The sequence below is a fragment of the Rhinatrema bivittatum genome, chromosome 16 (genome assembly GCF_901001135.1).
Source record: "Rhinatrema bivittatum chromosome 16, aRhiBiv1.1, whole genome shotgun sequence".
In the NCBI taxonomy this organism is placed as follows: Eukaryota; Metazoa; Chordata; class Amphibia; order Gymnophiona; family Rhinatrematidae; genus Rhinatrema; species Rhinatrema bivittatum.
The window spans coordinates 22,401,420-22,423,137 of NC_042630.1; the positions used below are offsets into that span (position 1 = coordinate 22,401,420).

General features: G+C 50.8%; 1 protein-coding gene across 2 annotated transcripts in view; it reads right to left on the reverse strand.

The window, feature by feature from the left end:
* The window catches only part of LOC115077847 (probable cation-transporting ATPase 13A3), a 78,176-nt gene that overhangs the window by 19,127 nt on the left and 37,331 nt on the right, over positions 1–21,718 (reverse strand). For both annotated transcript variants that reach the window (XM_029580176.1, XM_029580177.1), the window contains 18 exons: positions 21,401–21,558; positions 20,990–21,178; positions 20,797–20,858; positions 20,417–20,567; positions 19,881–19,988; positions 7,093–7,110; positions 6,419–6,572; positions 5,767–5,887; positions 3,911–4,035; positions 3,520–3,695; positions 3,220–3,354; positions 2,971–3,050; positions 2,782–2,824; positions 2,584–2,693; positions 2,149–2,245; positions 1,716–1,788; positions 532–709; positions 222–439 (listed from right to left, as the gene is read on the reverse strand). In XM_029580176.1, the coding sequence (XP_029436036.1) occupies positions 222–439; positions 532–709; positions 1,716–1,788; positions 2,149–2,245; positions 2,584–2,693; positions 2,782–2,824; positions 2,971–3,050; positions 3,220–3,354; positions 3,520–3,695; positions 3,911–4,035; positions 5,767–5,887; positions 6,419–6,572; positions 7,093–7,110; positions 19,881–19,988; positions 20,417–20,567; positions 20,797–20,858; positions 20,990–21,178; positions 21,401–21,558 (2,196 nt within the window). The remainder of the gene's footprint in view (positions 1–221; positions 440–531; positions 710–1,715; positions 1,789–2,148; positions 2,246–2,583; positions 2,694–2,781; positions 2,825–2,970; positions 3,051–3,219; positions 3,355–3,519; positions 3,696–3,910; positions 4,036–5,766; positions 5,888–6,418; positions 6,573–7,092; positions 7,111–19,880; positions 19,989–20,416; positions 20,568–20,796; positions 20,859–20,989; positions 21,179–21,400; positions 21,559–21,718) is intronic.

Here is a 21,718-nt window from a genome sequence, read left to right on the forward strand (position 1 = left end):
TGTCTACAAGTCTTTGCAGGAAAGCTCTGAAAGTGAAAGTGTTATGTCAGCCCCGCTGGATGAGGATCTTTGGGGATTAACCTGTTCTTCCCTCCCCTTCAAAAGCTCTATGGGACTCTGTCGGTCATGGCTTCCATGGGATGCTCTCTAGAGGTGGCTGCACACACCGAACAAGATGAAGGCGCCTCACACAGACGGGTCCCTGACCACGCCCTGCTTACAGTTATTGTAGGAGGGTTGGCGGAAGGGCCTGCCCTTGGTGAAGACGAATGCTACGATCAGGTACTGGAAGGAGGAGACGATGAACAGCGTCGTGTTCTCAAAGCTGATCACCCTGTCCACATCGCTTTCCAGCTGCGCGCTGGTGTTGGAGGCCACGGACCCATTCGGTGCCGACCACTCGCTCTCGTGCGAGCCATTCCTCGCTGGGCCACAAGCACTGCAAAAAGAATTAGGCGAGGATGAGAAGAGAGCCCCGGCAGCAGATCATGGGCTTCCTGGGGCTGGGAATGCTGCGCCAAAATTACTCACTTGGTCTCTGGGCTCCAGGGCTCGTACCACGGTTGTTCCCGCACCAGCACAAATGCGGTGACCTGGAAGCCCAGGGACAGCAGGATTTGGGTCAGGACGGACAGCAGCAGCTGCACAGACATGAGCCCCGTGGGGGGGCGCTGGGGCACCAGCTCCTTCCAGGAGCTATTCAGACTCACTGCAAAGGAGGAACAAAGGGGTTCAGAGCTACAAGAAGGAAGCGGTTGATCAGTTTGATGACAATTACAAAAACATTCAAATCGTCTTTTGCTAGCTAAACATTGGGTTAAGGAAACCTCACTTACTCTCTTTCTCTTTGGGGCATCAACAAATGACAGCGTGAGAAGGCGGAGGGTTTGCAAAACTATCGACTGGCTTGCAAAGATTTTATAATGTTCACCCTTCAGGTGTCAGAGAACACCTGAAAGAAGTGAAACTCTCTGAAGTGGAATTAGAAATTTGAGGTTTTTTTGTTCTTGGAGCATTTGATGAGCTTGTCCAGAGAATGTGGCTTTGAAAGCTCGAGTCGCCATGGGCAACTACTGTCTGCGTCACTAAATAAAATCAAAATAAATGTATAAACAGCGCTTCTTGCCTTGCTACTTATGATGTTGATGTTATCTGGCAACCATGTCTCTTATTCTAATCTCCTTTGCTGTAATATACTTGGAAAACTAAAATATTAAAAAAAAAAAGAAGAAAGTAGGAAGTACTGCTGGGGTATGGAGCCACACGGCTCTGTCAATGCACCTTGCTCCTGCCCTGCGGCACTCCCTGCTTATTCCAGGAAGGATTCCTCCGCCAGCTCTGCCAATACACCCCACCCCGCTACTCAAGTACTGAGCCCTCTGCCTCACTCCTGGCCCTACAGGACCCTCTGCTACTCCAGTCCCGAGACTGCCTCTCCCGCAATACAGCTCCTTCAATACACCACACCTCACGCCTGCCCTGCAGCATCCCCTCCTGTTCCCACTTAACGGGTGTTTTGCAGGCCATATCCATTTAATGAACCAACCTCACCCATCTGGGGAGTCATCAACTCTGTGTAGGGGCTTTGAGACTGGAGAGCTCATCACAGATTTATTAGTGCAAGCAAGTAAAAACGGTCTTAGCTGCAGCTTGTTCTGGGCGTTTCATTTTGCCCACAGAAGCATAGTATCCTTTGGGCAGAAGCCTGGACTTACTGGTGAACACCAAAGACATGATGATGAACAGGTCAATGAAGAGGTACTGCATATCCCCCAGGTTCCTCATGACCTGTGGAAGAAAGCAAGTGCGACACATGAGAGGGAACAAGTCCAGGCACACAGAGCACTAGACGAGGGTGCTGCAGGCCAGAAACAAAAAAAAAAATCGGCAACTTGCCAAGCCGAGCCCAGGGCGCCACAGGCTAAGAGCCCTGGCAACTTGCTAGGCCAAGTCCAGGTGCGTTGGTGACTTGCTGGGCTGAGCGCCCCGGGCACTGTAGGCTGGGAATGTCAGTGATCGACCAGGGGTGGGGGTGAAGGGCAAGGCCAGACTGTCTTTTGTGTGTTTATACAGCGCTGCGTATGTTGGGCAGTGCTGCAGAAATGTAAAGTAATAGCAGTAGTAGCAGTAAGGGAGAGAGGTACTTACAGAGTAGAGCAGCAGCACGCTCAGGTACTGGATGATGCTGTACAGCGCCATGAATTTAAAGACACAGAACGAGGTAATGAGGGCTGCTCTGCCTTCCCTGTGGGAGGAAGAGAGGGGGGGGGGGGGGTGTCATACAGATAGCGACACACCTACCAAACCTCACCCCCATTCACATAAGGAACACTCAGTTCTTTCACACCATGTGTCCCTGCCGACTTGCCCTGCTTTTTACTGGCAGGCCTGGTCCCTATCGCTGCCTGGCAAACTGGTCACTTGGACGCTTGACACCAGCTGCCTCCCTGCAGACAGGTGAGAAACACTCAGCCTTCATCCACAGCCCATGCCACCGGCTGGCGGACAGGCCTCACAAACACTCTGACTCCATGCAAAAGGGCGGGGGGGGGGGGGGGGGGGGGGGGGGGCTGATCCCCTTACCTGATGAGGATGGGCACACAGGAGATGTTGGTGACCTTGGAAGTGAACGGAGAGGCAACGGAAGCCTCCAGCTCAGAGAGGGAGATGCCAGCATGGGCTCTCTTCAGTGCCTGCAGAGAAGTGGAGAGATGTAGCGAAAATGCAGCCTGCGAGGGAGGCAGGGAAGGGGGGGAGTGAAAAAACGGAGGAGAAACTCACCCCACAGTCGTTGGCGCCATCTCCACACATCCCCACAAAGTAACTACAAGAGAGACGGAAGCCACTCGTCACTTCAAAGACAGCATGTACACAGCACTGTACTAGAGACTCACAAGGTGACACACACACAGAGCTGGGATTAGAACCACCACCCCATCTGTCGTTCCTGTGCAAAGGCAGAGCACTTACTCTACTCGCTGCAGGGCCTCCACCAGCTGAGTCTTCTGGTCTGGGGCCATGCGGGCATAGACTGTGCCACAAAGGAGCAGCTGTGGAGAGGTACAAGGGTTAGACACCTGCTCTCTTACACATTCCCATCCAGCTCTCCCTGCAAGGCCTCTCTCTTCCCATCTGGCTCTCATCAGGGCCCCTCCTTCAAGCAGGAGCCAAGCTGGGAACAGGCCCCAGGTCTGATGTCTGAGAAGCTGCAGCACTGACCTTTGGTAGAAGCTCAGGGAAGTGCTCAGAGATGACCGAGAAGGATTTACCACTCATAGCAAAGTGGTAAATAGTTTCCGGAACATTCCCTCGGATCGCAGGGATCTCGTCCTTCTCCAGCAGCACCCTCACCGCCTGCAGACCACGGAGAGAGCATGAGCGACAGAGATAGAGACCCCTAGCCCCAGTCATTTCTTTGAGCTGTCTAACTTGTCTGCGGGTTTGGAAGGCAGCGTGCAGCAGCCACGCTGTTGCCTTGACACGCAGACAGCCCCACTCCTCCCTTCCACCAGCTCTTACCTCCTTGTTGTGTGTGGGGATGATATGGGGGTTGGGTAACTCGTCGGCATACTGCCAGTGGATGGTGGCAGGCTGCCCGTCCCTGGGGGGGAGAGCCTCCGTAATGATGACTTTACCCCGTGGGGGAATCATCCCGCACTCCCGGGCGACAGCTACAGCAGTCAGCATGTTATCACCTGAGAGAGAAGCGAGAGGGATTACGTAAGAAACAGGCCACTGCATACTCAGCTCCTGTGGGAGTGTGTGTGTGTGAGAGAGAGAGAGACACAGAGGATTTACACAAGCCTCTCAACTCCTGTGTGTGAGAGAGAAAGGAGAGAGGTCTCACACCTGCTCAGTGCCCCCCTTTTTTTTCTTTTTGATGGCGTGAGTGTACATCCGTCAGACTCACCTGTGATCATCAGCGTGCGGATACAGGCTCGACGCAGCTCTTCCAGGACCGGGACAGTCTCGCTCTTCAGTTTGTTCTGCATCATAACCAGCCCCAGGAACTCCATCTTACATTCAATCACATCCCTGTGGGCACAGCCCGAGATCATCAGCAAAACAGAGAAAGAGCAGTCGGGGAGAGAGAGATCAGAAAGCCAGGGAAAGAGAAAAACTAAAACCGGACATCTTGAAGACATGAATTTTTGTTTTTTTAATAGCACTAAAAAAGTTCCATTTTAGGGGCTGCCGAGACAGTGAGGAAACTTAATTGAAAAAATTAAAAGAATAAAAGTACTGAATTGTAATGAACACACAGATATAAGGTACATGTCCGAGCCGAGGAGGCTCACAAGGCAACTCCCGCACATGCTCTGTAGAGCAAAAGCTCTATGAGCTGAGAGAGAAGGGTTCATTCAGCACCATGTTACACGGCTAATTCAGCCCTGCTTGTCGATGGAGAAATCTTAGGCTCTCCTAAATTGACTTTGGTTTAAAATCTACTGCATTTTCTGCCTCAAGTTTGCTTTGAAAAATACAATTTTTTTTGAAAAAAAAAAAAATGTACAGGAGGCAGGTCTAAACCCAGCTGCACTCCGCATGCTGTGAAATCCAGGACATGCTTTCAGCCAGACAGAGAACAACAACTTTAAGCCAAGCCCATTTATGCTGAGCAATCTCTATTAATTGCATAAATGGTTTCGCTAATTGTCCTCAGTATGACCAGACATGATCCTGACCAGTACAAGAACCCACGAACGATCCTGGCTATTATCTCTTCTGACCTTTGTAATGTTATTTTTATCCACCTCAAGGGTGAGGGGTGGGGGGCAATGTTCACTTTCCTGCATTTCTATAAGACATGGGGGTTCTTTTGTTCCCACAGATCTTGTAGGTAGTTTCAAAAAGAGATCCCACTCAGGCAGTTTACCTTTGAAAATCACCTACAAAGTACATGAGATTTGCCATTCTGGGTCAGACCAAAGCCCAGTATCCTGTTTCCAACAGGGACCTGGCAGGATCCCAAGGGTATTCCAAGAATAAGCAGTGGATTTCTGCAACTCTCCCTTAATAATGGTTTATGGACTTTTCCTCCAGGAACTTCTCCAAACCTTTTTTAAAAGGCAGCTACACCAATAGCTTTCACCACATCCCCTGGCAATGAATTCCAGAGCTTAATTATATGTTGAGTAACAAATATTTTCTCCTGTTAGATTTAAATGTACAACTTAGTAGCTTCATTGTGTGTCCCCTTGGCTTTGTACTTTTTGAAAGAGTAAACAACGGATTCATGTTTACTCATTCCACTCCTTTCATTTTATAGACTTATCATATCTCCTCTCAGCTGTCTCCTCTCCAAAGAGACCTACATACTGTGAGGCTGATATTTCTGTGGGCAGTAGAATGAGGCACACACCATGCAAACCTGAAAATCAATTCCTCCTCCACCAATCTCATCCCTGCTCCAGGGACAGCCTTTTCGTGCCACAGCTAAAATATACCCGGGTGCATTTACCAGCTCCATGGGGGAACAAGGAGTTACCAAGCTAGATTCCTTTGACACTTGCTCTTTTTATTCATTTCTTTAGGGACACATGTCCAAATTATCATGCCAAGAAGGTTCCTGAATATGAGAGAGAGAAAGAGAGAAAAAAAGAAAAAGAAAGAAAAAAGAGAGAAAGAAAAAAAAAGAGAAAAAAAAAAGAGAAAAAAGAAAAAGAAATGGAGTGAATGCTAGAGGCAGGGAGAGAGAGAGAAAGTGATAGAAGGAGGGAAAGAAACACACAGAGTGAAGGGCAGAGGCTGGAGATACTCAGATACCTGTTAACGCTCTGCACTCTGTGCCAAGTGAATTTCGGCTCCAGCTGGCGATGTGCCACAGCTATCACCCGCAGACCCTGGCGGGTGTAAGTCTCCAGGACCTGGGAAAAATTCTCTGGAACTGGGGAAGGACATCATAGGGCATAAGGAAAACAGCTCTAACCCATGGGTCACACACAATATGATCAGCCATAGGCCCATACTTTTGTTACAGACAGATGGAGAGACACGAGGCCCTGCAAGTCCTTCCCACCTCTGGACTACAGCAGGACATGATGCCCCATTAACCTCGCTTGTCTCTGAGCGACAGCGAGAGGAGAAAGACAGACCCCCCACAAGCCCCTCCCACTTCTGGGTTACAGTGAGGGAGGGGGACACATTGCCCCACAAGCCCCTCCCACCTCTGGGTTACAGTGAGAGGGAGAGACACATTGCCCCACAAGCCCCTCTCACCTCTGGGTTACAGTGAGGGAGAGACACATTGCCCCACAAGTCCCTCCCACATTGCCCCACAAGCCCCTCCCACCTCTGGGTTACAGTGAGGGAGAAAGGAAGAATAAGCTCCATGAACTCCTCCTGTCTCTGGATTACAGCGCGAGGCCCTGGAAACCCCCTTCTCTATATTAGTGTAAAATGGAGAAATGCCTCTTACCAGTTTCCCTCTTGCAAAGAGCTGCCACCGTCTCAGGTGCCCCCTTCATATAGGCGTCAAGTCTCTTCTGCCCCAGTGTTCGAGTCACCACACTCATGCGCTGCAGACTGGAGGAGAAGGGGAACTGAGTGATGATACCGATCTCATAGACCTTCTGAGGGCAGATCAAGAACAAAAACGAGAGGGTTAGAACCCCTGAAGAGCACAGACCCGAAAACTCTCCCCCCTCAGACCTGGGGCCATATTCAGCGCTCTGGAATCTCCCTCTCCAGTGCCCTCTTCTACAAGGAGAAATCGTTGCAAGCACACAGACAGCAGGCCAAGCAGCAGTGGAATTTCACTCCCATGTCCTCTGTGCAAAAGAAATCCAGATGTGTAGGCAGGGCTTGGCCGAGAATGTTTCACCTTCAGCATGTGCATGATTGGACTGAAGTGGGGCGGGGGGGAATATGTAAGCAGGAGGACCCAGGGTGGGCATTTGAGCCATTCACTAGGCCGGCATCCTATCCCTCCCAATCCTTGAAAAGAGGAGACAGACTCTCCTCCTCAGGACTGGCCCAACAGTGTCTGCAGGTATGATGACCTTAGTTTCTAGGGTTCAGAGGTCACAGGGGACGAATCGTAGGTGTAATGCAGGCGCTGAAGATGGGGGCATGCAACAAGTGGACACTTACCATGATTTCATGCAGCTCCTGAAAGACAAAGACAAAAACATCAGAGGCTTAGCTATTGCCATTTAGAGATCTAATACGATTCAGCAAAGAAAGTATTGCTGGATGTTCTATTGGGGTTAGCTGAAAGACTGGGTACATTACTTTTCAGGTGCGGTAGAATTTAGTTTGCTTATTGCGCTAGTATGAAATATTTGCTGCAGAGAATAATTGGTTTGGGAGGAGGGGGAGGTCATACAGAATTATGGAAGCCATCGGACTGTTATTTTAGCGATATTAAGGATTATCCAGATTGATCTGCCTAAGCTTTGTTTTGTTGTTAATATGGATTGTATTGAATTGCTTTATTTTTCCCTGTTGATTTGAACTTAACAGGTACATAACCCAATTTGGCTCTGAGAAGAAGAAAAAAAAAAAAAAAAGGAGCACTTCATGCCAACCAACTCACCTGCTAACCTCCCCACAGTTCTCACTAAGAGGTGAAAAAGGGGTGGCTGGACAATCATACAAAACGTGAGGTCTGCAAATACACATGTCCACATTTTTTAAACTATTTAGCCCAGAAAGTTCACTTCATGGTTTGTGCATAAAAGCATCTTTGCTCCAAATTCTGTAGAGAAAGCTCTTTGACACTTCCTTGGATTTCTTAATCTTCAATCTCGTTTACCCGGACACCAATCTACATTTCACACTCATCTGCTTCAGGGGTAATTCATTCTCTTTTCAAAAGACATCACCTGCCACAGCATCCAAACTATGGAAAACACACAAAGCCCTTTAGCAAACCAAACCGAAGCTCACGTCATCATCGCTCTGTACTGCCAACCAGCAAACCATCCCCCAAGTTTGAAACGTCCCTGATAAGCAGCGCGAATGGCCGACATAGGGTGGTACAATCAATACCACCAGTTCAAACTGCTCGCCAGCCGATCACGCTGCTTCTCGGAAGGGCCGTTTCAAAAACGGGGGAATGGTCTGATGTGTTCATCAGCCTACAGAAGACATCGCCTTTGTTTTGTAGCTGATGGGAAAAAAAAAAAAATTGTGTGATTTGTTTAGTACGGTGTCTATGTAGGTAAAATAAAAAGGATCCCGAGAACAAGGCAAACAGAACATCATAGCTATCTACGGGCTAGGAAAACCCAGTGTTGAGGTCGAGCACCGCTGAATCACTTGGAGAGTTTTCGGTAAGCAGTGGTGCGTGACCAAGCACTTCTGGACTGGCACAGTGGAGATCGTGTTGTGCTTCTTGCTTAGCCAAAACAGTCGATTTTTTGCTCCTCATGGGTTAAACCCCGATTTGAATAGGTTTGGTTTTTTTTTTTTTAATATCTTTTTGATTCAAGAAAATATTTCTGATCTGGACACAAGCTATTGCCTGCGTTGCTTCTACTTATAAATGGATTTAGTGTGGAGGGTTTTTTTTTCTCTTTTTAAGGAAATTAACAACAGATGAAAATACAGCTAGGTGATGCAGTCTCATAGGGGAGACACGTCAATACGTTTTAGTAGAACGGACTAATTCACCAATAAGTTTAACCCTTGAAATTTTCACCAGTCGGGATGCACAATGGCTGCCTCCTCAGCTCATACTGCCTTCACATCAATTAAAGAGATACGTAGGGCAGCCATGTGGCATTCAGTATGCACATCTGCATCCCACTACTGCTTAGAGGCCAACTCCTTTCAGGACAGTAAATTCAGCTAGTCAGTCCTCAGAAACCTGTTTTAAATGTACCGGTGCAATTAAACTCCTCCCTCGGTCGCCCTAAGAGCGGATTGCTTTGCAAAATATAAATGGGACGCCAAGAAAATCCTTAACTCGGGAGTCCCCACACGTGAGAGACGGTTCATCCTGCTTGTCCCTGGAGAAAATGAATTTGCTTACATGTAACTGGTGTAATCTCTCTTCAGCACAGTAAGTCATTTCCCATTCTCTCCCGTTCTCCACAGAGTTTATTCACTTCTGTATGCTGAACAGAATATCTCGTAAGATGGCAGACTATAGATCCTGAAATAAACCGCATCTATCAGTTTTGGTATCGACTGAGGGGGCTTTGCCGAGGTCTGCTTGGTGCTGGGTCATGCTGTCACCCACACGTGGGAAGGTTTATCCTGTTCATGGAGAACACCAGTTACAGGTAAGCAGCTTTTCCAGCCGAGAAAAAAAGTTTCAGAGACAGTGCAAGCTCTGAGAGCCCTTGCTGATAAGCCGAGCAACCAGGAAGAACCTGGGGAGCAGCGTCTTAGCTGATCTCATCAGGACTCCCACAACTGACAGAGAAAGGTGCGGAGTTTAGCTCTGCAGACATGATAAAGGTTATTGGGAAATTTCTTTTCTTTTTCCATGTCTGTTGTAATGCAATTTTATTTAATGTCTGCATTTTTTCATTTAAATCCAAGAATAACCTTGAGATAGGAAAAATCTACATGCTTAAAATACAAAGCAAGTAAATTCCTGCCTTATCAAACGAACAGAAGTATAGAACAAAAAGAATGCTACATCTGGTTAACTGTGTTAAAAGCCCAAAACCTGGGGACCCAAATCTCAAGAAATCAATGGAGCAATTTCCCCTTTCCCCTAAGAAATGACTGTGACCTACAAAACAAACAAACAACATTTTTTTTGACTCTGCACATGACTTCAGTGTTTTGTTCCCTTGAGGATCAGTCACCCCAAAGTCTTTCCTGGCCGAGGCACAGGAGTTTCTCAACTCCCATTGATTGCTGCCTCCCCTCCATCTGTCTGACTCGGCAGCTCTGCCAAGTTCTCAAGCAGGCCTCACGGAGTCCTAGATCAGGTCTCATGCTCTACTCCGGGAGGGGGCAACTTTTAATCATCATGAGCCCCTGTGAGGCCACCTTAGCTGTTCCAGTGGAGGGGGGAGGGGGCATAAGATTCCCAAACATTTCTTCCTACTCCAGCTCATTAGTGACTTCTATTGCAAGTCTTGTGATTTCTACAAAATGAATGACTCAAGGAAAGAAAAAGAAAACAAATACTGCAGTGTTCAGATACAGCAACAGTTGTGCCACATATTAACTCCACCGTGCTCAATGCTACAGTTTACTAATGTCCTTTGTTGGCCCTTACAACATGGGGAAGAGATCACAAGTTTTGCAGCATGACCATAAACCCCCCCAAACATGCTGTGATAAAAGCAGCCACTGAGCCCTTCCAGATTGGATAAAAACCTAACTCCCCCCCCCCCCGAATGCTCCAGCTCTCTGCCTCACCCAGACCTGATTCTCCGCACCTAGAAGCAGTGGCTCCATGAGCCTGGCCAGCAACGCCTCATGACAATCCCCCACCCACCTCCTCAAGGCACCATTTACTATACAGCTCACTGCCAGCAGTGGCTTGGCTTAACTCGACTACCTCTTTTGCTGCTTACTGGCTGCAGGTTGTAGGCAGAGGGAGAGAGTGCCACAGCCCAGTGGACTCAAGGTTTCCCCAACCAGGGTCTATTCCCTCAGCCCACTCCTAATGCAAGCGACACTAAGATTTGCAACACAGATTGCAAACCCTGAACAATACGCCCTTGGATTTTGTCCTCAGATATCTGAGAACTGGCATAGCCTCTCCCTATGTTTCTTCCATACTTGGGAAGATTCCACCGAGATACAACTAACCCAGTACCTCACTCATAAGCCAAAGTTACTTTCTTTAAAGAACTCCAGTAAATTCAGACTATCCCGTGGGGGGGGGGCGAAAGGAAGGAGTAGAAGTGGGAAGAGAGCAAGGTTCGACTTACTAGACGTCATCTGCAGTACCTGGGCTTCTCTGCTGAGTTCTTGATCAAAATCGTTGCATGAAAAGAAAATTCATGCAATGAAGGAAAGGAAGGAAATTCCCTCCGATACAGAATCGTTTGAAACACGGACCCATGTCGGGGCTTCTACATCTTAGAAGATTTTGCTGAAATCTGGGGCGACTATACCTTCTATGACATTTTGAGATATCTGCAATACTGGGGCGGATTTTAAATGCCCTGCGCGCCGGTGGCCTATTTTGCATAGGCCACCGGCGCGCGCAGAGCCCCGGGACATGCGCAAGTCCCCGGGCTTTGTAAAAGGGGCGTGTCAGGGGCGTGGCGTTTTGGGGGTGGCGACGCGGGCGTGGTTTCAGCCCGGGGGTGTTCCGGGGGCGTGGCCGCGGCCTCTGGACCAGCCCCCGGGACCAGAACATGGAGCGGGGCTGCCGGCCGGCTAGCGCAAAGTTACGCCTGCTTTCAGCAGGCGTAACTTTGCCGACAAAGGTGGGGGGGGGGGGGGGGTTAGGGAAGGGAAGGGAAAGTGCGGGAGAGGGCGAAAGAAAGTTCCCTCCGAGGCCGCTCCGATTTCAGAGCGGCCTCGGAGGGAACAGGCGGCGCGCACAGGTTGCACAAATGTACACCCCCTTGCGCACGCCGACCCCAGATTTTATAAGATACGTGCGGCTACACGCGTATCTTATAAAATCCAGTGTACATTTGTTCGCGCCTGGTGCGCGAACAAAAGTACATGATCGCCAAATTTTTAAAATCTACCCCATTGTGTTTGAATGATCAGATAAGTGTTCCTTTTATTTACAAACTGAAAAAAATGCATACGAACGCACTCTGACCGATGATTATCTATAAGACAACGGAGACATATCCTGCTGGTAGTGCCTCGTATGACAGTCTGGGATTTTCATTAGTAGTCACCGACTGAGGAAACACTCTTGTTTTAATGTTGTATAATGGGGGGGTGCCATATAGAGTTTATTCCTGTGACCCTTGCAAGTCCTTAACCATATTTTTCGCTCTCCTTGTGCTTGACAGCCTTTCCAGGTGAAAAGAAAATTATTATTTACCTGCTAATTTTCGTTCCTGTAGTACCATGGATCAGTCCAGACAGTGGGTTATGTCCCCAATCCAGCAGATGGAGTCAGCACAAGCTTTGAGGGGGCGTATCCATATATACTACTACCCCCTCTGCAGGAGTTCAGTATCGAGTATATCAAAGCCCGAGTAGAAACCCCCGAAGGATCAAGTTTGTGGAAACAGATAATGAAAACAATTGTAACCGCAACAAGTAACTGCAAACATCCTACCAACTTGTAGGGAGCTGTGAAAAACAGCGAAAAGAAACAACTGCGAGCAAGAAGCAGCGCAGAGCTGAGCAGGATCAAGAACCCAAACGCGGTGGGCGTCTGGACTGATCCATGGTACTACAGGAACGAAAATTAGCAGGTAAATAATAATTTTCTTTTCCCTGTACGTACCTGGATCAGTCCAGACAGTGGGATGTACCCAAGCTTCCCTAAATCGGGTGGGGTCCTGCGAGGCCTGCTCGGAGAACCTGCTCGCCAAAGTGTCCAGAGACCGAAGAGGCGAGGTGCAGACGATAGTGCCTCGAGAACGTGTGTAACGATTTCCAGGTGGCTGCCCTACAAATTTCCTGCGAGGATACCGAGCGAACCTCCGCCCAGGAAGCCGCCTGAGAACGTGTAGAATGCGCTACGATTCCGGGTGGGGGAGTCCGACCCGCCCCAATGTAAGAAGCAGCAATGCCGGCCTTCAGCCATCTGGCAATGGTAGTCTTCGAGGCCTGAGACCCCTTCTTAGGACCGGCCCAGAGTACAAAGAGATGGTCAGAGGTTCGGAACTCATTTGTAGCCTCCAGATAGAGGCGCAGAGTGCGCTTGACATTCAAGAGACGGAGAGACTTCGGCTCTGAAGAAGAGAAGGACGGCAACTCCACCGTCTGGTTCACATGGAATGCAGAAACCACCTTCGGAAGGAAGGAGGGAACGGTGCGAAGCGAGACTCCAGAGTCAGAGAAACGGAGATAGGGCTCTCTACACGACAGAGCCTGCAGCTCCGAGATGCGCCGAGCGGAACAGATGGTCACAAGAAATACAGTCTTGAGAGTGAGATCCTTTATCGTTGCGCTGCGCAGCGGCTCGAACAGTGGTCCCGACAGGGAGCAAAGCACAAGGTTAAGACTCCAGGAGGGACAAGGGTCCCGCAACGGAGGACGCATATGCTTGACACCCTTGAGAAAACGAGCAATGTCAGGATACTGTAGAAGAGAGCCCCCATCGCTCCACAGCGAACCAAGGGCGGCCACCTGAACCCGTAGTGAATTATAGGCGAGCCCTTTTTCCACCCCCGCCTGTAGAAACTGAAGGATCTGAGGTACAGAAGCCTTAGCGGGTCTCGTGGCCTGGCTGGTACACCACAGCTCGAACACAGGTCGCCGACGTCGATGTCTTTCGTGCCCGCAATAGCGTGGATACTACCGCCTCCAGGTAGCCCCGACGCCGGAGGCGGCGCCTCTCAAAAGCCAGGCCGCAAGACAGAAGAGTTTTGTCTGCTCGAAAAATACCGGGCCCTGATGTAGGAGCTGGGGGAGGTGCCCCAGCCTGATTGGCCTGTCGATCACCAGCTGTAGCAGGTCCGCAAACCAGGGTCGCCTGGGCCATTCTGGGGTGACGAAAACCACGGTCCCCTGATGGCTTTCTATTCTGCGGAGCATCCTGCCCACCAGGGGCCATGGTGGAAAAGAAAGATATGGCGGCCACGGGAGGACCAGGGCATCCACTCCCTCCGCGCTCTCTCCGGCGACTGAAGAAGCGTGGAGCCTTGGCGTTGAGAGCGGACGCCATCAGATCCAAGTGGGGGGCCCCCCACCGATGAACGAGAAGTTGCATTGCTTTGTCGGAGAGAGACCACTCTCCGGGTCCAGCAGTTGACGACTGAGGAAGTCCGCCTGGACGTTGTCCACACCGGCGACGTGCGAGGCTGCTAGCCGGACGAGATGACGCTCCGCCCATTGCATCAGCAGCGCCGCCTCGAGCGCGACCTGCAGGCTGCGCGTGCCTCCTTGTCGGTTGATGTAGACCACGGTGGTAGCGTTGTCCGATAGGATTCTGACTTCTCGGTTCCGAAGAAGCGGGAGGAAATGTCGCAGAGCTAGCCGGACCGCTCTGGTTTCCAGACGGTTGATTGACCACTTTGCCTCCACCGTGGACCACGTCCCCTGCGTGGCGCTTCGATCACAGACTGCACCCCAGCCTGCTAGACTGGCATAGGTGGTCACCACCACCCAATTTGGCAGATCGAGGGACATGCCACGGGCCAGGTTCGGCGGATCCAACCACCAGCCCAGACTGTCCCTGGCATTCTGTGGGAGCGGGAGAATCATCTGATAGTCCTGCAATACTGGTTTCCAACGGGAGAAGAGCGCCCACTGTAAGGTCCTGAGGTGCGCGAAAGCCCAAGGTACAAGGTCGATGGTGGACCCCATCACTCCCAGGAGTTGCAGGTAGTCCCAGGAGGTGGGCTCTGGTAACGCAGAGAACCGTCGTGTGTGATCCCGCAAGGATTGAGCTTTGTCCTGGCGCAGAAAAACTTTGCCCAGTAGGGTGTCGAAAGTTGCCCCCCCAAAAAAAAACCCAAGCGTTGCGAGGGCATGAGGGAGCTCTTGGAGAAGTTCACTACCCATCCCAGGGAATGTAGAAACCGTACTACTCGAGTCACCGCTGAGCGTCCATGATCGAATGACTTCGCCCGGAGGAGCCAATCGTCCAGATAAGGATGAACCAGGATGCCCTCCTTCCGGAGAGCTGCCGCCACAACTACCATGATCTTGGTGAAGGTGTGCAGCGCCGGCGCCAATCCAAACGCGAGAGCCGTGAACTGAAAATGCTGGTCCAGAATTTTGAAACGAAGGAAACTGTGGTGGTCCGGGCGGATGGGAATGTGCAGGTAGGCCTCCGTTAAGTCCAGGGAGGCGAGGAACTCCCCCCGATGCACCGCCGCAATCACTGACCGGAGCGTTTCCATGCGGAACCGAACGACTCGAAGGGATTTGTTGACTTCCTTGAGGACTAGGATAGGCCGGAAGGAACCGTCCTTCTTTGGTACGACGAAATAGATGGAATAGTGGCCCGAGCCCACCTCTCCGAAGGGCACGGGCGCAGTAGCGCCTATCTCCCGGAGTCTGTCCAGAGTCAGCTGCACCGCTCCTCTCTTGAGGTCCGAGCCACAGGGGGAAAAGATGAACCTTCCCTGCGGGGGGCGGACAAATTCCAATGCGTAGCCGTGTTTTATGGTATCCAGGACCCACTGGTCCGAGGTGATCCGTGCCCACTCCGCTTAGAAATACGTTAGTCGGTCCCCAATCCTGGGGACAGGGGAGTGGGCGAGACTGGCATCATTGTGAAGACTTGGTATAGGGGTTCCCGGTTCCGGGAGTAGTGCGTGCGGGCCGATGCCCGCGGAAGGCGCGCAACCAGGGCTGAGACCTGGGGGCGGATGGCCGGGAGCCCGTCTGTCTGTAGCCCCTGTAGCGCCGTTGCGCTCTGGCTCTGGTCCGAGAAGAAGAAAACGCTCTGGATGGTCAAAACCTATCCTCCGGCAGCCGATGAACAGCGTTCTCCCCCAGGGACTTGATGATCTGGTCCAAATCCTCCCAGAAGAGGAACTTGCCCCTGAAGGGAAGAGAGCCCAGACTGGACTTAGAGGACGTATCAGACGCCCAATTGCGTAGCCACAGTAGTCGTCGTGCTGCCACTACCGAAACCATGGATCTTGTGAGGACCCGAAAAAGGTCGTACGAGGCGTCCGCCCCATACGCCACTGCGGCTTCTAGCCGATCTGCCTGGGCAGCCTCATCGGACGGCAGGTTCTGAGACGTGAGGAGTTGTTGCACCCAAAGGAGACTAGCCCGCTGGGCAAGCGAACTGCACATCACCGCCCGCATACCCAGAGCGGAGACCTCGAAAACCCGCTTAAGGAAAACTTCCAACTTACGATCCTGTGTGTCCCGCAACGCCGCACCTCCCGTCACTGGGATAGTCGTCCTCTTCGTGACCGCCGACACTGCGGAGTCCACCTTTGGGACCTTGATGAGGTCCAGAAAATCTTCGGGGAGCGGGTACAGCTTTTCCATAGCCCGGCTGCTCTTCAGGGAGGCCTCCGGGGTGTCCCATTCCCTGGTGAGAAGTTGTAAAAACGAGTCATGAATGGGAAAAGCCCGAGCCCTCGGCCGGAGTGCCGCCAGGACAGGATCTCCCTTCCTTGAAGAAGTGATGACAGCGGGAGCTACTGGGGCAGGCGGGTCTGGTGGCGGATCCAAATCTAATTCCTGGATGATCTGCGGGATGAGGTCGTCCAGCTCTTCCCTCTGGAAGAGGCGTAGGGTACGCGGATCATCCCCCTCCTGTGTGCCGTCCCCTTGTCCCCCGTCCGGGAGGTCAAGTCCATGTCCCGCTGGGTCTGGCACCGCCCCCACTGCCGCGGGCGTGGATCGGACCCGGGTAGGAAGGCGGGAGGCCCCCACTCCCGGAGGGTCGGGGGGGGCCGGCGTCGAGGGCGACATCCGAGGGATCTTAGGAGGGGGGGGGGGTCCCACAGGTGCTTCCAGCCCCTGCAGATAAGCGGTATGCATGAGCAGGATAAACTCCGGAGAGAACCCCGGCCTGCTCGGGTGCGCTTCGGGGGCGGCATGGTTCCTGCTCCCTGGCTCTGGGTGCTTGGTTCCTGCACCAAAATCGGGGGAACACCCCCGCTGGTAGAGTCCTCCAGGGATCCGTTCTCCCTCGTGGCCTCCAGGGATCCGTTCCCCCTCGTGGCCTGCGCCTCAGGGCGCTCAGAATGTAAAATGGCCGCTGTTCCCGCCAAAAATGGCGGAGTGGCCGGCCCGCACCGCCCGGGCAAAAAAGAGAAATCAGTCAGGGACTGTGAGGTACCTTCCCCCCCGGGAAGGCATCGTGCACAGATGCCCTCCCGGGAAATCCGGGACCCCGGGTCTCCGCAGGCCGCACAGCGGGATGGCCGCGGCATCGGGATCGCTGCAGGAGAAAAGAAAAAGCCACGGGGGGGGGGGGGGCCACGCGCACAAAGGCGCCGCTGCGGGGGGGCCCGGTCGGCCCGCACTGCCCGCTGTCTGAAAATATAGGAGGGTGCCGCGGGGGGGCCTTCCTGGCCACACGACCCGCCCCAGACATCTTTCCCTAAATGGCTCAGCAGCCCATGAGGAGCTGTAAAATGGCCGCGGGTGAGGGAGTAAAGAGCGAAGAGGCCGGCTCCACCGGCTTTCGCGGGCACCGGGGGCTGAGCTGTAAAGGAAAAAACTACAAAGGAAAAACAAACTTACCCCTGGCTGCAACGAGAAATAAACAGCAAGGCCGCAGAGAAGAGACAAGGAAGATAAGCCACTCCCCAGAAGTTGAAAGAACTCTGCCTTTTTTTTTTTTTTTTTTTTTTTTAAACTTAATACAAACTTGATACAAACTTGATCCACAGAAAAAGACAACAAGCAGCCATAATCAAGCAAGAAAGTGAAGGAAAAGGAGGGGAAGCCTGATTCCCCTACTCGCATCTGCTGGAGTCAGAAGATACTGAACTCCTGCAGAGGGGGTAGTAGTATATATGGATACGCCCCCTCAAAGCTTGTGCTGACTCCATCTGCTGGATTGGGGACATAACCCACTGTCTGGACTGATCCAGGTACGTACAGGGAACCTAGTGGTTTCTCATCGCAGGCCTCCATGGCGGATCAGGGCAATTTGAGATGTTTGAAAGAAAGGCCTCCATCAATACTTCTGCTGCTATGGGTTTTCCTGGCTACTCTAGGTTTCGTGCCCACACAAATAAAAACTAGAAATAGCTCTATTCTGACCTTAATATACCAAGCCTCTAACCTCAACTGCCAGAATGCTAACTAAGCAACTATGCCTGGAAACAGGTTCCCTTTGATAGCTCTGATTGGCCCCCAAAGAGGAGGTGCTGCCATGTTCTCAGATTCTGCTTAATTTTTCATATGAGAGGCAGGGTAGTTCCTTCCAAAATGTCACATTAGATCGGAAAATTGAAATGCCCAGAGATTATTCTAGAGCCAATTCCCCACCTAAGGGGAACTGACCTGGTCTACCTTGTTTTCTCTCCTTTGGTGACAAGGGTGATATCAATCCAAATGTTCAGGCCAATCTGGAATTGACACACACCCTCCTCCAGGAAGGGCCTTTCAACAATCAAACTTTCTCCATGTCTCAGGACACCATCATTTCTTTTCCTTTAATTACTGAATGTACAAGTTCTAATGTATGTCTGATATTAGCAGCTCATAAGCAACTGCCATACTGGGTCATACCAAGAGTCCATCAAGCCCAGTATCCTGTTTCCAACAGTGGCCAATCCAGGCTACAAGTACCTGGCAAGTACCCAAACATTAAACAGATCCCATGCTACTGATGCCAGTAATAGCAGTGGCTAATCCCTATGTCAACTTGATTAATAGCAGTTAATGGACTTCAACTATGAAATTATAAAAACCTTTTTTTAAACCCAGCTACACTAACTGCACTAACCACATCCTCTGGCAACAAATCCCAGAGCTTAATTGTGTGTTGAGTGAAAAAGAATTTTCTCTGATTAGTCTTAAATGTGCTACTTGCTAAATTCATGGAGTGCCCCCTAGTCCTTCTATTATCCAAAAGAGTAAATAACCGATTCAAATCTACCCATTCTAGACCTCTATGATCTTAAAGACCTCGATCATATCTCCCCTCAGCCATCTCTTCTCCAAGCTGAACAGCCCTAACCTCTTCAGCCTTTCCTCATAGGGGAGCTGTTCTATTCCCTTTATCATTTTGGTCGCCCTTCTCTGTACCTTCTCCATCGCAATTATATCTTTTTTGAGATGTGGCAACCAGAATAGTACACAGTATTCAAGGTGTGGTCTCACCATGGAGCGACAGAGGCATTATGACATTTTCCGTTCTATTAACCATTCCCTTCCTAATAATTCCTAACATTCTGTTTGCTTTTTTGACTGCCGCAGCACACTGAACCGACAATTTCAATGTGTTATCCACTATGACGCCTAGTTTTCTTTCTTGGGTGGTAGCTCCTAATATGGAACCCAACATTGAGTAACTATAGCATGGGTTATTTTTCCCTATAGGCAACACCTTGCACTTATCCACATTAAATTTCATCTGCCATTTCGATGTCCAATCTTCCAGTCTCACAAGGTCATCCTGAAATTTATCACAATCTGCTTGTGATTTAACTACTCTGAATAATTTTGTGTCATCTGCAAATTTAATCACCCTCACTCATTGTACCCCTTTCCAGGTCATTTATAAATATATTAAAAGGCACTGATCCAAGTACAGATCCCTGAGGCACTCCACTGTTTACTCTTTTCCACTGGGAAAATTGACCATTTAATCCTACACTCAGTTTCCTGTTTTTTAACCAGTTTGTAATCCACGAAAGGACATCGCCTCCTATCCTGTTACTTTTTAGTTTTCTTAGGAGTCTCTCATGGGGGACTTTGTTAAATGCCTTCTGAAAATCCATTTCACCTTTATCCATGTTTATTAACTCCTTCAAAAAAATGTAGCAGATTGGTGAGAAAGACTTCCCTTGATTAAATCCACGCTGGCTGTGTCTTTCTACATGTGCCGAGATTTTCTTTTTTTTTTAGAATGGATTCCATGATTTTTCCCAGCTCTGAAATCAGGCTCCCTGCTTGCATGGCCTCCCCACCTCAACCTTCACTGTTTGCTGCCATTTGCCTTTGAAAGTTTCCTCAGAATTCATCTCTTAGATAAAAAAAAACAACCCAAATCTCCTCTCTACAGATCTGTGTGTTGGAGCTAGAAAATCATTTTTAAAAATTGTGAAGCTTGCGTTGTTATGTGTATATCTGACATGCTGCACATTAAAAATAAATACAGAGAATTGTAGCATTTTATTAAGACATTAACTGGTTAACCCAGACTGCCCAGCCTTCTCTGAAAAACCTCTCACCATGTCCTCAGCGGGGGTCATCTCGGTGATTTGGTCCACTGGACGCACTACGGTGGGGAGAATCTGATCGTGCAGCGCCGTCTCCTCCACGGTTGGTTCCTCCAGGATCTGGGGAATGGGGGCAACACACAGGCAATGGGTGAGAGAGCTTGCCCTCACATTTACTCACAGGTAACATCATCATCAACACAAGCTTCCCTCACACCCTTCTCCACCACAGAACGGACACACGTAAGCAAGCCCCCTCCAGAACAGCTACAGTACAGGAAGCAGTACTACCAGCTTCCCTCACATACACACAAAAACAGGTGCAGCACAGACACCAGCAGGGCAAGCTCCCTTCACACTCTTGTCCCACCACAAATAGGTATAACAGAAGAAGCAGCAGTACAAGTTTCTCTTACACACACACACACACACACACACGAGAACAGGGGCAGCACAGTCAGCAGCAGTACGAGATTGCCTCACACTGCCACCTCCACCAAAGAACTGGCAGGGTTCAGGCAGAAGTTGGCCTTACATCTGGGACTCACCCACCCCGTCGCTTCAAACATTTTCAGATCCAGCGGGTCCCCCGAGATCTTCCCATCAATTGTGGTCAGAGTGTGGCAGGAGGCCATGGCCGCCACGAAGTGCGAGCGAACCAGGAGGCGGTCACGGACATCCTGCTGTGCCACGAGGAAGCTGTGGAGGAACACAGGCGACTTGAGAACATTTTAGAAGCTACTGCTCCTCTGGCTGCCAGGTAAAGAATGACTCCTGCTTCCAAGCCTCACAAATCTGGCAGCAGGTACTGGGCACTGCTGGGGCTGCAGACACTCTTAGTTACTTAGAATCCGTGCTGACATGTAATACATGACCATGTCCCCATCGGGGAAAGGAAGGAGAGAGCCGTATACAAGTCATCACTCACCGGCCGTCCTGAGCCAGATGGAAGCCCCACATATCCAGTCCGTCCTCCGTCAGCGTCCCCGTCTGTAACAGAGAGGGAGGGGAACCTTACTGTCACCCAGATGGACTGTGGAAGTTAGTAAGGGAGAGACACACGCGGGCAGACCATCTTAAGCAGAGCGTGGGACAGCCAGCCAACGAGAGCACGCGAGTACCTTATCAAAGCAGACAAGGTTAAGTTGTCCACAGATGTTAATGCGCTGGGGACTGATGGAGAAGATCCCGTTCCTCTTCAACCGGTGCTGTGCGTATACAATTCCAGCAGTCATCGCTGCAGGTAGCGCCGGCGGCACAGTGATTGTAATGATATCCAGGGTCTCCAGCAAGATGCGGCTTACCTTTTCCTGTAAGAGGAAAGGCAGGGGGGGGGGGGGAAATCAGAGACCCGCCCGACCGATCCTGCTGCTCTGGGGCTCCCTCTTACTCTCAGGGTCCCAACTCCATCTCTTCTGTCCTGTTCCTGCCCCTGGAGCTCCCCCTATCCCCCAGACACCCAAAGAACTGCAGCCTGCGCCCATGCTCTCTCGACGGGTCTTAAACCCAGAATATGCGGGACACACGCTCACCCCTTGCTGAGCGTTGGTAACGATCGAGTACAGCATTCCAACCCCAGCCAGCACCACCAGGCAGAGCAGGAAGCGATAGGCATCCCGGTACAGCTTAAAGTCCATAGGTTTCGGGTACAAGATGGAACAGACCAGCTGTCCTTTGGAGGTGGAGAAGCCTGAGGGAGAGAGAGAAAGCGTGTGAGACAGAAGTGGAGCCCTGCTGCGAGATCCTTCTCCCTCTTCTTGTCTACACCCAGCAGCAGTCACAGCAGGCCTGAAAACAAGACCAATAACAGCAGCAGCGACAAATACAGTGGGAGGCCCCAAAACAGGCTA